The 13,072-nt window shown below is 32.5% G+C and overlaps 1 protein-coding gene and 1 long non-coding RNA gene across 2 annotated transcripts; both read right to left on the bottom strand.

Annotated features, from left to right (window-relative positions):
* Window positions 1–7,453: 7,453 nt before the first annotated feature.
* Window positions 7,454–9,446, bottom strand: LOC114271975 (uncharacterized). The gene is made up of 3 exons (XR_003632507.2): window positions 8,981–9,446; window positions 8,507–8,709; window positions 7,454–7,746 (listed from the first exon to the last, which is right to left on the bottom strand). It is a non-coding gene; the product is annotated as an uncharacterized LOC114271975 (long non-coding RNA).
* Window positions 9,447–9,475: 29 nt separating this feature from the next.
* Window positions 9,476–10,343, bottom strand: LOC114271993 (uncharacterized; the record flags this gene model as incomplete). The annotated part of the gene is made up of 3 exons (XM_028213666.2): window positions 9,934–10,343; window positions 9,637–9,840; window positions 9,476–9,544 (listed from the first exon to the last, which is right to left on the bottom strand). Coding segments are annotated over exons 1-3 (594 nt in total), but the record flags the coding sequence as incomplete, so codon positions are not given.
* Window positions 10,344–13,072: the final 2,729 nt, after the last annotated feature.

Raw genomic sequence — 13,072 nt, 5'->3', positions numbered from 1 at the left:
ATGCATGGCAGAGTTCTGGAGTGAAAGTGAGTCAAGTGACATACAGCAACATTAAGGGCACATCAGCGACCCCGGTGGCTGTGACATTCAATTGCAGTCTGAGTAACCCATGCAGAGGAATCCGAATGCGAGACGTACAACTTACATTCGAAAATCGACCAGCAACTTCATTTTGCGCCAATGCAGGTGGAACCAGTAGCGGCACGGTCATCCCCAAGAGTTGTCTGTAAAGAATAAAAAAAAAATAAATAAATGCAAATTTGAATGTACATAACTTGCGAGGTCTTGAGGCCTACTTGGCTTGTATTTTCAATGTATTTTTCAAATTTGAATTTAAATTTTCTTAATTTAAACCAGAAAAAATATTTCAAATATATATGTTTGTGCATGTTGACAATTTAACCAATTAACGATCCATGAATGATCAGATAAAGAATTCGGGACTCAGATCCTAGAGACGAATACTTATAAATAGTTGATGGACAATCATAGTATATATATATTTGGGTAAATTACATTTTATTCATTTTATATTTAGCCACTTTCTCACTTTGGGTCTTCATATATTTCAAGTTTTCCTCACATTACTCCTAAAGTTAATTTATGTTAAAAATTATACAGAAAATGACACAATAACAATCACGTGACATAAAAATATTTTATTATATATGACTCACACTTTTGATATAAACTTAAATTCTAAAATAATAATATATTTTTTATGTTATGTAATAATTATTGTGACATTTTATGTCTAATTTTGAATATAAGTTAACTTTAGATGTAAATTTGAAAAAGCTTGAAACATTAATGCTGTGTTTGGTTGGGGGATTTGAGGATGGATTTGGAAAGAGAAATGAAAAAGGTAGGTGAAATGTGAATAAAATATACCTATATTTCACTTAATTTCACACATCTTTTTCCTTTCTCTTTTCAAATCTCTCTCTAAATTCTCAAACAAAACACAACGTAAAGATCAAAGTGAGAAAAAATAAGTTTTAAAGACCACAGTGAAAAAGTAATCAAACTTAAAGAAGACAAAATGTAATTTGCCCTATATATTTTATGCAAACAGAAAACAAATACTTATTATTTGGCAAGGCATGATGAAAAGTATTCAAAATGGACAAACTTGAATGTTCAGAGTTGTTATTGAAACCTAAAAAAGATGAAGATGTTGAAATACACCATTTCGAAATAAGTTAATCAAAATGTCAAGTCACATGATCTTGGATTTATTTTTCGAATTTAACCCAATTATTTTAAACGTTTATAGCTGATTGGAAACAAATTAAAAAAGTCAAAAAAAATTATATACGTTATCATATTATTCTTTCTAATTTCTTATAATTTTTTTTGTAAAAAATAAAAAAATGAGGGGAAAAAAATCCCTAACAACCACTGAATTTGATAATTTGCCAAGCCCAAATGGATAAAGTGCTGAAATAGATCGCTTTTGAGCATAATTTATCAATGTGCAAGGCACATCCTCTAAATGAGAATTTTAGAGGCCTGAACAACTAATTGGGGCACGGGCCATGAATTGAATGTTGAGACCCAAAATGGTAGCCATATGTAGGGGTGTGCGCGGTGCGGGTCGGTGCGGTTTGAGAGAAAAATAGAAACCGTATGGCGGGTGGCGGATTGATAAAAGTGTCACTAGAATTTGCCATTTTCCTTATCGAAAATCGGCGGTTCGGTTGGCAAATAATGGCGGATTTACCTTGGCGGTTCGGGCGGATTGGCGGTTTATAAAAAATATATTTCAAATTACAAAACTTAAATCAAAGAGTAAAAAAAAGACGAGAGATATCGTAATGTTAAGCATCTTGTGAAGCTTTCTTCTGATGCAGCAAGTATAGCAACAACATGATAATATCAACGACTATACCATCAGTTCATTACAAGCATCTGTGGAAGCTACAATGATCAAATACAATACATAAAATTCCCCTCGAGCAGTAATGTAATACTATATTTTAAGGTATAGAACAATAAGCAAACTTAAGTAAAAAAGAATTTTTAGAATCCTATAAAACATGATTTAATAGCGGTGCGGGTCGGTGCGGTTTGGAAGAAAAATAGAAACCGGCGGATTGATAAAAGTGTCATTAGAATTTGCCATTTTTCTTACCAAAAACCGGCGGTTCGATTGACAAATAATAATGAATTTGCCTTGGCGGTGCGGTTTGGTGCGGTTTTGGCGGTTTTGGCGGTTTCGGCGGTATTATGCACACCCCTAGCCATATGTACTAAAAATTCGTTGTCCAAAAAGTGACATCAACAAAGGTTTTCACACTTTCATGAAATTTCTAGGTAAAAAATCACTTTTAATGGCTTGGTATAAGTATTTTGGCAGGGTTGGATAGGGTAATATTTTGAGTTCATTTAGTTTTCACGGCGAGTCAAAGGTTTCGACCCAGCCTAGCATAGCCCAGTTTTGGTCAATTATAGAATATTAATATCAATTTTTATATTATTTAATTATATAATAAATGGAAAAGTCTACAATGTGCACCTTCTAAAAGGACATATGATATGCACTTATTGTGTGGTTCATATTGTGCCACGTCATAAAAAGTAACTTGCTAAACAGGTCATTTAACAGGTCACATGAAAGAATCATAACGTTTTTCAAATATCATAACAACACTACAATGAATCATAACAATGTCATAATATTCACCAAAGTATCATAACAAAGACACTATATATCATAACAATATAATGACAACTCATAACAAATATAGTTATTTCAAATTAATTATCATAACATTTGAATCGTAACATTTTTTATTATGATTCACCATGACAAATCATAACTTTTGGTGGTACAAGTCATAACTTTTACTGATGAATTATAACCATAACACATTGAGTATAACTTTTTTTCCCACAATCATAACAACATTAACAAACTATCATAACTTTTATCAATGAATCATAACATATCATGTTGATTGTAATTTTGTCCAGAAAATCATAACAACATTAACAAAACATCATAACTTTTAAAATTTAAAACACAATTGATTGTGTAATCAATTAGTATAGCATATTGGAGTGAATGAAAAATCATAATTGATTACAAAATCGATTGGTTTGAAAGACCACAATTGATTATACAATCGATTAGTGGCCAGAGTTTTGAACTATCACAACTGATTGTACAATCCATTAAAATATAAGGGATATTCAAATGTCACAATTGATTGTAGGGATCCTTTATATAATAAACCTAATTGATTCAATAATCAATTAGTTTTCATAAGCCAAACTAAACCAATTAATTCCCAACTTATTCATAGTTCCCAATCAATTAGTAAAAGCCTAATCATTAATATCAATTTAGTCAATATTCGAACAGTAATTGATCGGTTGATCGGTTGCCATTTATATGTAATTTTGTTGTTGTGTTTTCATTACCTCAAACATTATCACTGACAAAAACGCATGACACTCTAACTACGTTTCTCGTTTTACAATTCTCTCTCTCTCTCTCTCTCTCTCTCTCTCTCTCTCTCTCTCTCTCTCACATACACACACACAGAGTCATTATCGTCAATGTTAATGTTACCTGAAATGTTGTTGCTATGACTATCTCATCGACTCTCACTCTTTCTTTCCTTGTCATTATTAGTGAATTAGACAACAATGTTATTGCTACCAACTTCAATTAGTCATGCCCTTTGATCCACTGAAACACAACCATCATCGTCGACTTAGGCCATTATAATGGCATTGTTGCCACTACTAGTGTCATGTTATCATTATGTCCAAATGATGACGTCGGGTATAAATGACTTTGACACATTTATAACTGTAGCAAATACCAGTATTAGTCCTTGCCTATTATTTTGTAGTCGATCACTACCTTTTTACCATCACTCATTTTATTCTTAGATATATATTGTTTGTCATTGTACCCACCTTAGTCCCTATATTATTTGTCTTTTCTTTTTTTTTTGGTTCGATTTGCTAACTTCTGAAGATAACTGTAGAATTTTAAAAAATAACTTTCCTACTTTGATCACTTAGAAAACTTTGTTTTCCCACTTCAAAATAGATACACTACAACAAATTACACTTTTGGTGACTAAATTTTTAGTCGCCAAAAGTCATTTTTTTAGTCGTTGAAGATTTTTGCCGGCTAAATTTTTTGGTCGCCAGCTTTGTCGCAAGATGATTGTCGGGAAAGGTATTGGCGACTAAATTTTTTTTAGTCGCCAAAAGTCACAAATTGACCACTAAAAATTTAGTCGCCCAAAAGAAAATATTTAGTCACCAAAAAGAAAATATTTTTCATCTTCAGTTTTTTGGCTACCAATTTTTTAGTCGCTAAAAACGTGACACTACTTTTTGGCTATTAATTTTTTAGTCGCCAAAAACTTCTAATTTTTTGGCTACTAACTGTTTAGTCGCCAATAAGTTCCTTTTTATTTTTTGGCTACTAAATGTTTAGTAGCCAAAAGCTCAAGCTCTATTTATTAATTTTTTTAAAATGCACAAATTGAATATTTTTCATTAATTTTTAAATTATATACATTTCATTATCAATGCAACCTGCAACCTGTACGTATACAGAATAATACATCTATCAATTATAATCTAAATCCATTATCAATAATACTCATTTCATTATCAACTATTCAAAAACTTTAACTTGTGACATGGATAGCCCCACAAGGCTTACGACCCACAGCAAACAACCCCAAACCCATCACTAGGGACCCATAGCATAACCCGGTTGGCAAAGCTCGAGACAGCTGGAGGCCACCCGGACGTGGAGGCCCAATAGCATTCGGACATATGGCAGATGAAACACAGGCCACATCAGCAAACAAAGATCTGCGGAGTTATTGCCACAACACATCACCATTAAATGCAGCCCACCACAGCATTTATTACGACAACACCTCCCTGTCGGAACAGAGCCCCCTCACCCTGTACAAGGTAAGCTACGGCACAGGCTTTCGGCGGAAGGAGGCACGTCACGAGAGACAGTGAAATGATTACAAAAGGACAAAAGGATATAAGCAAGAATGGAAGACAGGAGGAAGGTTAAGCTTTTATCTCTCTCTCTCTCTCTCTCTATACCATCATCTTCCTCTACTAATTCTCTCGCCGGAGGGTTCACTGGGGGACTGCCCCGTTCCCCTTTGGACTTGCTTGCAGGTCATTCGGTGGAATCATCACCTTGAACCAGAACCTGAAGAGCCTGGATCAGCCCGACCCATCCACCTGGGACGAACTGTTTTATCAACTTGTAACATCATATTCCAAATATCATATAAATCCATACAAAGCAAGTATAATCCATCTAAATTAAATATTACATACAAAAACACTGGATTTTCAAAATAGAGAATTGTTTCAAAATAAATGTCTTCCATATGCAGAACAAATGCTCTTCGTACACATCCACAATAGCCCATGTAAAAGCAATCTGTAAAAAAAGAAAAAAAAAATTACCATTAGCACTTATTCAATAAAATTGATGTTTCAATTTATAACAATTATAACATTAATGATTTAGATATGTTAATGTACTAGAAAATTCTACAAAAAAATATAGGTGAAGGAAATTCAGAAGTGTACAAATAAACTAATAGGAGGCAGCCATTAGGATAACAAGAAAAAAGCAAAATAAAGATAACAATACTACCCACAAAAGCATTAACTAGAAAAAGCCCCAGGATTTTTAATGGTCCTTTCGCATTAACTAAAGCATTTGAAGTTCAAATTCAAAAATCTAAAATGAGGCTATTAGGGGGACAAAACAAAAAGGGCCATTTGCAAGTATAATGACATGATTTTGTTCTAGGATTATCTGTTATGGACTAAGTTGGCAGGAAAGCCCGAAAATGCTCACAATCTCTGAAGTAGAGGAAAGCCCAAAAAGTTAGCAAGAATAGGTCTAGTAAGATTGTTGCCTGATAAATCACTGCACATTTTTTATCAATGATTGGTTCAAAAGTCCAGAAAATTGTTAGTATCATGGATAACTAGAATTTTCAAGGATACAGTAACTGCTGGAAATTGGAGTTTTAGAGGCGTTTAAAAAACGCCACTATAGGTCCCAAAAACGCCGTTAAATCCTTTTGTGACATTTAGCACCAAACATCGAAGATGCGGACGTCGCTATAACTCCATGGCGCTTTAGAAACGCCGCTATATTACTATAGGCGGCATTTTAGAAAAACGCCGCTAAAATTCCTTCTAACAGTAACGTCACCATGCTATTTAGCGACGTTTTTAAAACGCCGCCGTATCTCTTTTTCAAAACTCCAACTGTTGGTATGCTATTTAGCGACGTTTTTAGAAACGCCGTGATAGCCCTTTCTTTTTTTTTTTTTTTTTTTTAAATTGTGCTAATTTTATCTTATTGAACTAAAAAAATACCTATAAAAAAACTGAAAAATAGCGATAAATTTTTCGTTGGCAGCCATATTCGATATAAGCACAGGCCCATAAGAACCAAATTGGAGATGGAAACAACCAAAGTGTCTGTTTGCGATAGGCTGACAATACCAAACCAGTGGCTCAAAACCCATCTTTAAGCAAGCATTAGTGTCTACAGGTTTGTCTATGGTTCTATCCACTTCCACTACAAAAACATTACAGACTGTATGCTCTTTTTGAACTCATAAAGAGTTGTAGTTCACAACTGAGATGAGTCAACTGCTCAGGATACATAATATTCCTGCAAAAACAGATCGAACCAATTTCAATTATAGAGATCATATGTAACATATCTAAAGCTGTTATAGAAAATAGATTTAACAAAAGTCAACCCTTCTTGATTCAACACAGTTCTTCATCCACTACTACAAGTTGGGTCTTGAATGACGATTTTTTTTTGTCTCCAAGGAGCTAATTTCGTCACTATAGATATTTGTGAGGAAATATTTTCGTCACCGGTTTTGTCATTGAATGTTTGTCACTAAAAATCGCCATGAGGAAAAATAATTTCGTCACTAATGAAATTACTTTAGTGGCAAAATTTTTTGTCACCAATAAGACAACATTTTATCACCAAAAATCGTCATTTTCGTCACCAAATAGTTATTTAGTACCGTATATATAACTTTAGTTGACGAATAAATTTGTCACACATGTTGATCATTGATGAGGAAATAATTTCGTCACGGTAAGATGTAAAGTTGACGAAATTTTTCGTCTCCAAAAATCAGACATGGGTGACAAAATATATTTCGTGGCAAAAATATATATACATGACGAATTTTTTAGTTACCAAACAACAAAATCAATGAAAACTCACATATAAGTAATGATAAATTTTGTCACAAAAAATATTTATTAGCGACAAATAATCACTTTGTCATAATAACAAGTACATATGACGAAAAAAATCGTCCCTAAACTTGTTCCATATTTTATATTTCAATTTAAATTATTATTTCACAAATATCCCTGCTCATATCCCAATAACCTTCTAAATGTACTAAGAAATCCACTAACTATTATACACCGCTCCACAAAAAAATTCACTAAACAATTCATATTATAAATCAAAATACATCCATCAAACAAATTTAATAACAATTCATTAACTATAACAAAGACCAAATCACAGCAAATCCCTAAATGAACTAAGTATCAGTCCACAAAAAAAATCAACACTTGATCTTGAGCTGCAAGTAGAACTAAGTATCAGCCCAAAAAAAAAAATTAACACTTGATCTTGATTTGCAAGTATGCTTCCAAATGTCATCAAAAATCAATCTGTGAAGAAAATAAAAAAAGAAAACATTAATATATTATCAATCACATCTAAACTTATATATAAATAATTTTATATATGAGTAAACCAATTTAGCAAAAATGCATTTTCTACCGAAACTTGACTTTCATCTGTACTAAATCACAAAACAACAGCTAATCTAATTGGGGGCAAGTTCTTGCAAGTTATATGAACACCTATGAACCTGCCAATATTGAAAACAATCAAGCAACATGATGACTTTTATTGTCATATAGAATGATTCAATGAAACTTGGATCTCTCTTGTACTGACTCCAGTTTTCTCCACAAATTTCACTATCTACCAGTGGATGTCCCTTTGATACAACTTCACTATCTCAATCACTGTTTCTCTAACTTTGCTTAGAAAGAAATGAGAAATACTGATATGGTTTGATTGTTTTTAATGGGTTTTCAATTTCACAAAATTCGAACTAGGATAGATCGACATAAACAATATAAAATTAAGCATTTCAGTATCCTATCTTATGATCATTTTCAATGTTTCAATGTTTGTACTAGCAATTAAACAATGTTGCAAAGTTTCTCTTGATTTTAGACACTTCAGCAAGTGTTGATCTGGCTATGTCGTTAATGCAAGAGGGATTGGCACATAGGTTCCTTATTGGTAAAAGGTAGCCTAATTGAGTTTGATAGTGTAACTTTCTTAAACATATGTGCTTCAACCAATATATACTAACCAACACGAGAAAAATGAAAAAGTAAAGCAAGATAGACTTACCAAAAAGGCGATCTACGAGTTCATAGGATGCCCCCTCCCCTAAATTGTCCGTTGAAACTTTGTTTCTTAAGAAACTCCATGATGCTTGACGTCATCTCCAAATGCTCCTCACTCGACTCATTCATCTTCACTATCACATTATTCTGTGCTTGAATTTTCTCTTTTTGTGCTTGAATTTCATGTTTCTGTGCTGTAATTTCCTTCTTTAAATACAAAATACAATCCAAAGAAATCACATATAGGACACTGCATATCTCATTAGTTTCGAAAAATTAGGGAAAACATTAATTCTAAAAATTAAAAAAAATAATCATGTAACTATAGATATCATGAGCCAATAAAACTTGTGATAACATCATAAATGATGATCAAGTCACATTGCAATAAGAAACAAGAAGAGAAGCTTCAAGGAACTACAAATGAAGATGACAAGTTTGCACTTCACATAAATATAAGAAAGGTGAAGTAAAACACCTTAGTTTGGGTTTGGGAACTTGTGTACGGTTTTGAGACCTCTTATTTCCAATCCATTGCTGTCTTGTCTGATTCTGAAGAACAAGACCTGGACAAATGAAGGATTAAATTTAGTAGACAAAGAAGCACACTACTGGAGAAGTCTCATACGAGAGTCCCGTTAAAATCTCTTTGTGGCCTAGGGGAGATGCAAAGCATTCAACTTAACATATCAGTAATATAAAACATGTATTATGGAAGTTACTACATGCTTGTTAAATCAAAGCAGCATGGATATTGGGGCATTTTCAAAATTTGATCAAATGCCCAGTCTCCAGAGTCCACAGACCAAAAATAGAAAAAAAAAATAAAAAATTAGTGGTTCCAACCATACATTTATCCAAAGAACCACCACTAATCTAAATAAAGATTGATAATCATCTAGTTCACAGTTTTGGGGCCTAGAAGATATCTTAAGAGGATGAGTAGAGGTGATTTGTTAGAGGTGATGAGTAGAGGTGATTTGCAACCTGGCACGAGGTCTTGGAGAAGCTTCATTCTTTCACTGATCTTCTCCTTTTGAACCTGCCCAAATACCCGAAAATCGCAACGTTAATGCTAAGCTTGCCGTGGAAGAATTGGAGCGAATGGTGAGAGAATTGGGCTGTGATTCTTACTCTTTCAGCAAGGCTATGGCTATCAGTAGCTTGACCTCTTCTTGCTCTTACATGAATGTAGTCCTTTGGGGGCTCGGGAGGCTTCTGGTTAGCCTTTGTTTGTTTCTCATCCTCATCCCCTATTTTAACACTATCATTTTCGCTCCCACTGCCTTCATTGGGTTTGAATCGCTTGGTGTTCGGGTCATCCTTTGCCTCTGCTGCCTGGAAGAACAGAATTGTTAGAATTCTCGACTGAATCAAAGAAAAAAGAAGTTAAAAGAGTGTGTTTTTAATTTTTCTTGGTAATTCATATACCATTGTGGCATTGACAGAATTGGATTTTCCCCTCAAACCTTCTTTTCTTTTCCCGGAATTAGAAGAAATTGGATTTTTCAACACCGCTTCGCCATTTGGGATTTTCTCAGAAACAGAGGAACCCTCATTAGTACTTGCAAATTCAGTTCGATCTGAGGTAGCAGACTCCAGAACTTTCCTGAATTTTGTGTCTGAGCCAATTGACGACCTCATTTCCATTTGGGTTTGTGTTGAATTCTTGTTTTCTTGAGCACCCACGGAAGATACAGCTGCCTTGATAGAAGGACTTCTCGAAACTCTCGGCAACTTCACACTTGCCATCAATGGACTCAATCTGTAGGGCAATTCACCATTGTTCAAACCCAATTGGCTCGTTCTTCCATTGAAACTCCGACTTCAATATTTTCTTAAAAGAGGCAACCGGTGAACAAAATTGTAACCGGTTGAGAGGGTATTCAATATTTTCAATCAAATTATTTGATGGTTGAGATTAATTTATAAATATCTAATGGTTTAAAATAAATGTGTATATGATGTGCACTATTTTATAAGGTGCACATCTTAACAGCTCCCATAATAAATTAGTAAAATAAAAAAGATACGCATATGTATGGAATTAGCATTGATGTGTGTAAGAGTTAATAAATTTATATAAAAAGTGTATTAAAAATATAAATATTTCATCTTTATTTATTTTTTATTCATAATCCTAACAATTGTAATTAGCATGATCATATTTTAGGAGTTAACTTCAAACATATTTGAAAAAACCAAAAATCTTGTAATGCCTCAAATTTAAATAATTATTAATACAGCCAAATTCATTTAATAACTCTCAAAGGTCTTAAAAAAATTATACATATTAAGCCTCGTTTGACAAGAGGCTATTTTAGCCAATTAGCCAAAAAGCCAACAACTCATACCAAAAAGTCAAAGATTCTCTTTTCTCTCTACTTTTTGCACATCTTTTCGTAATTAGCCAAAAAGTCATCCCAAACATACAATTTTTTTTTACCTACCTTTTTAGCCAAATAGTCAAAAAATTACTAAATTAGCCTGTTCCCAAACGAGGCCTAAGTTAAATGAATAGACTTGGGAATTAAAATTTTTCTAGCCCAAACTTAGAATAACTATATTATTGGGCTGATTTGGGCATCAAATGACATACATGTTTTATTATATAGTGTAACTCCAGCTTGATGGAATTGAGTCCTGTCTATCTAGAGAAGTCCAACATATTTTACTATATGTAGATATGAATATAACTGAGAACATTTACAAATTAATAAAATGTTATTAATGTATACCTTGACATTGTTCATGAAAGTGAATGAATAAATAATGTATTTTAAAGATACGACTAGACTGTCTCTACTCTTTTATCAGATCGAACAGTCCAGTTCAGTCTACTAGGCCAATTTTTTAATTTGTTTCGATAATATGAACCGTTCACATTTTATGATTCATCGAGTACATCGTCCTGCAAAAAATAAAATCAATCGGATAATGGAAAATATGTGTTCAGATTAATTTTGTATAAATCGTTTATTTTTTCACTGTTCATTTTTTTAATACAAAACTGATCTGAATATGTGGTTTTGGTTATCCGATCGATTTGATTTTTTATAAAAATGATGTATTCAACGAATTCTAAAATATGAATAGTTTGAATTACCGAAATAAGACTCAAAAGTGAACTCACTAGGTCAGACAACACTTCTCTAGTCCAATGAAAGACTAAAGAGAAGCCAATGCCTTTAAAGATAATACTAACATATGCTATTAAATTAAATTAAAAAAAATAATATATAAATTTATTTTTTAAACCTAATAATGTATGAATAATATGACTGATTGATAATTAAAAAAAATATGAAAAAGAATGTTATTTTTAATGTCTTAATTAATTGTTATATTAGTGAATTTAAAAATTAAATCAAAATTTTAATTTTAAATAACAATATGTTATTAAATAATTTTGTAGAAATGTAGTAGGTCGCATACATGACCAACTCACCTGTGATGGGCAGCAGCGAGGGAATCGGCGACCAACCCGCCAGTTTGTGCTCCGGCATTGCTCCACGTGTCAGTGGCGCCGATGACGTATGGTCTCATCTCACGTACAAAGGCCGTACGTTGACCATAAGAGCCACGATTACATAGATGGCCTCTCCCATGTTCACTGCACCTTATTTACCGTACCCTTTGCATATGGTGGGCCCTGGTTTGTAATTTTATTTATTTTCTACCAAAAATATTAACTTCAAATAAAAGTAAATGAATGCTGAAAATTTCAATCACAGATGCTACTTGTATGAAATAAAATTTGTATTTATAGGTGTGAGATATCACGTTCGTATATATATAAATTAGTGATTGTCACACATTATGCGTATGCAATTTAAATAAATAAAAATAAAATAAGATATTTATCATATATTGTGTGCTAGTAAAGTGGTAAGTATCTTATTCATTTGATATAAGTTTAAGGTTCAAATCCATTCTTTTTATCTATCTAATTTTTTTTTTTAATTTCAAATAAAAAGGTAGACACGTTGTAGCATAAGAAATAAAGGCTTCAAGACATCATAAGGGTGTTCACTTTATAATTGTATAGAAGATAGATAGATAGAAGATAGATAGATAGATAAATAGATGTGTCAAACGAATTATGTTTCAAATTATTTGTCACTTTTGATATTTGTGCCATTTAGTGCTCTTTTTTGAAGCTGGTAAAAAGTCAGCTTCTAGCTTTTTGTCAATTTTGGATCGCATCACCTCTCACACAATTTACTCACAAAAAGATAAAATAAGTTTAAAAAATCAAAAAATCAATTTTTTACCAACTTTTCAAAACACTCCTTAATCAACCTAATAAATAATGAATATATTTTTAATAAAAAAAACAACAATTACAGAATCTCAATTAGTTTTTTTATAGATAAAATCTTCAAAATTATTGAAAAATAATAAATTAAAAAATATAGATAATTTATTGTGATGTGGAAAGTGAGAATGGATTTAACAATTTAGAACGATGGAGTAGTTTTTTCTAAACGTTATCATTTTTGTTGATTTATTTTTATTGAATAAACTAATTTTTTGGTTAATTCTTAATGGAAATCTGTACCTAGGCAGG

Source organism: Camellia sinensis, chromosome 6 (genome assembly GCF_055761805.1).
Source record: "Camellia sinensis isolate YWXY chromosome 6, ASM5576180v1, whole genome shotgun sequence".
Lineage (NCBI taxonomy): Eukaryota > Viridiplantae > Streptophyta > Magnoliopsida > Ericales > Theaceae > Camellia > Camellia sinensis.
Note: the sequence above shows the minus strand (reverse complement) of the source record. Positions and strands in the feature narration are given on the sequence as shown.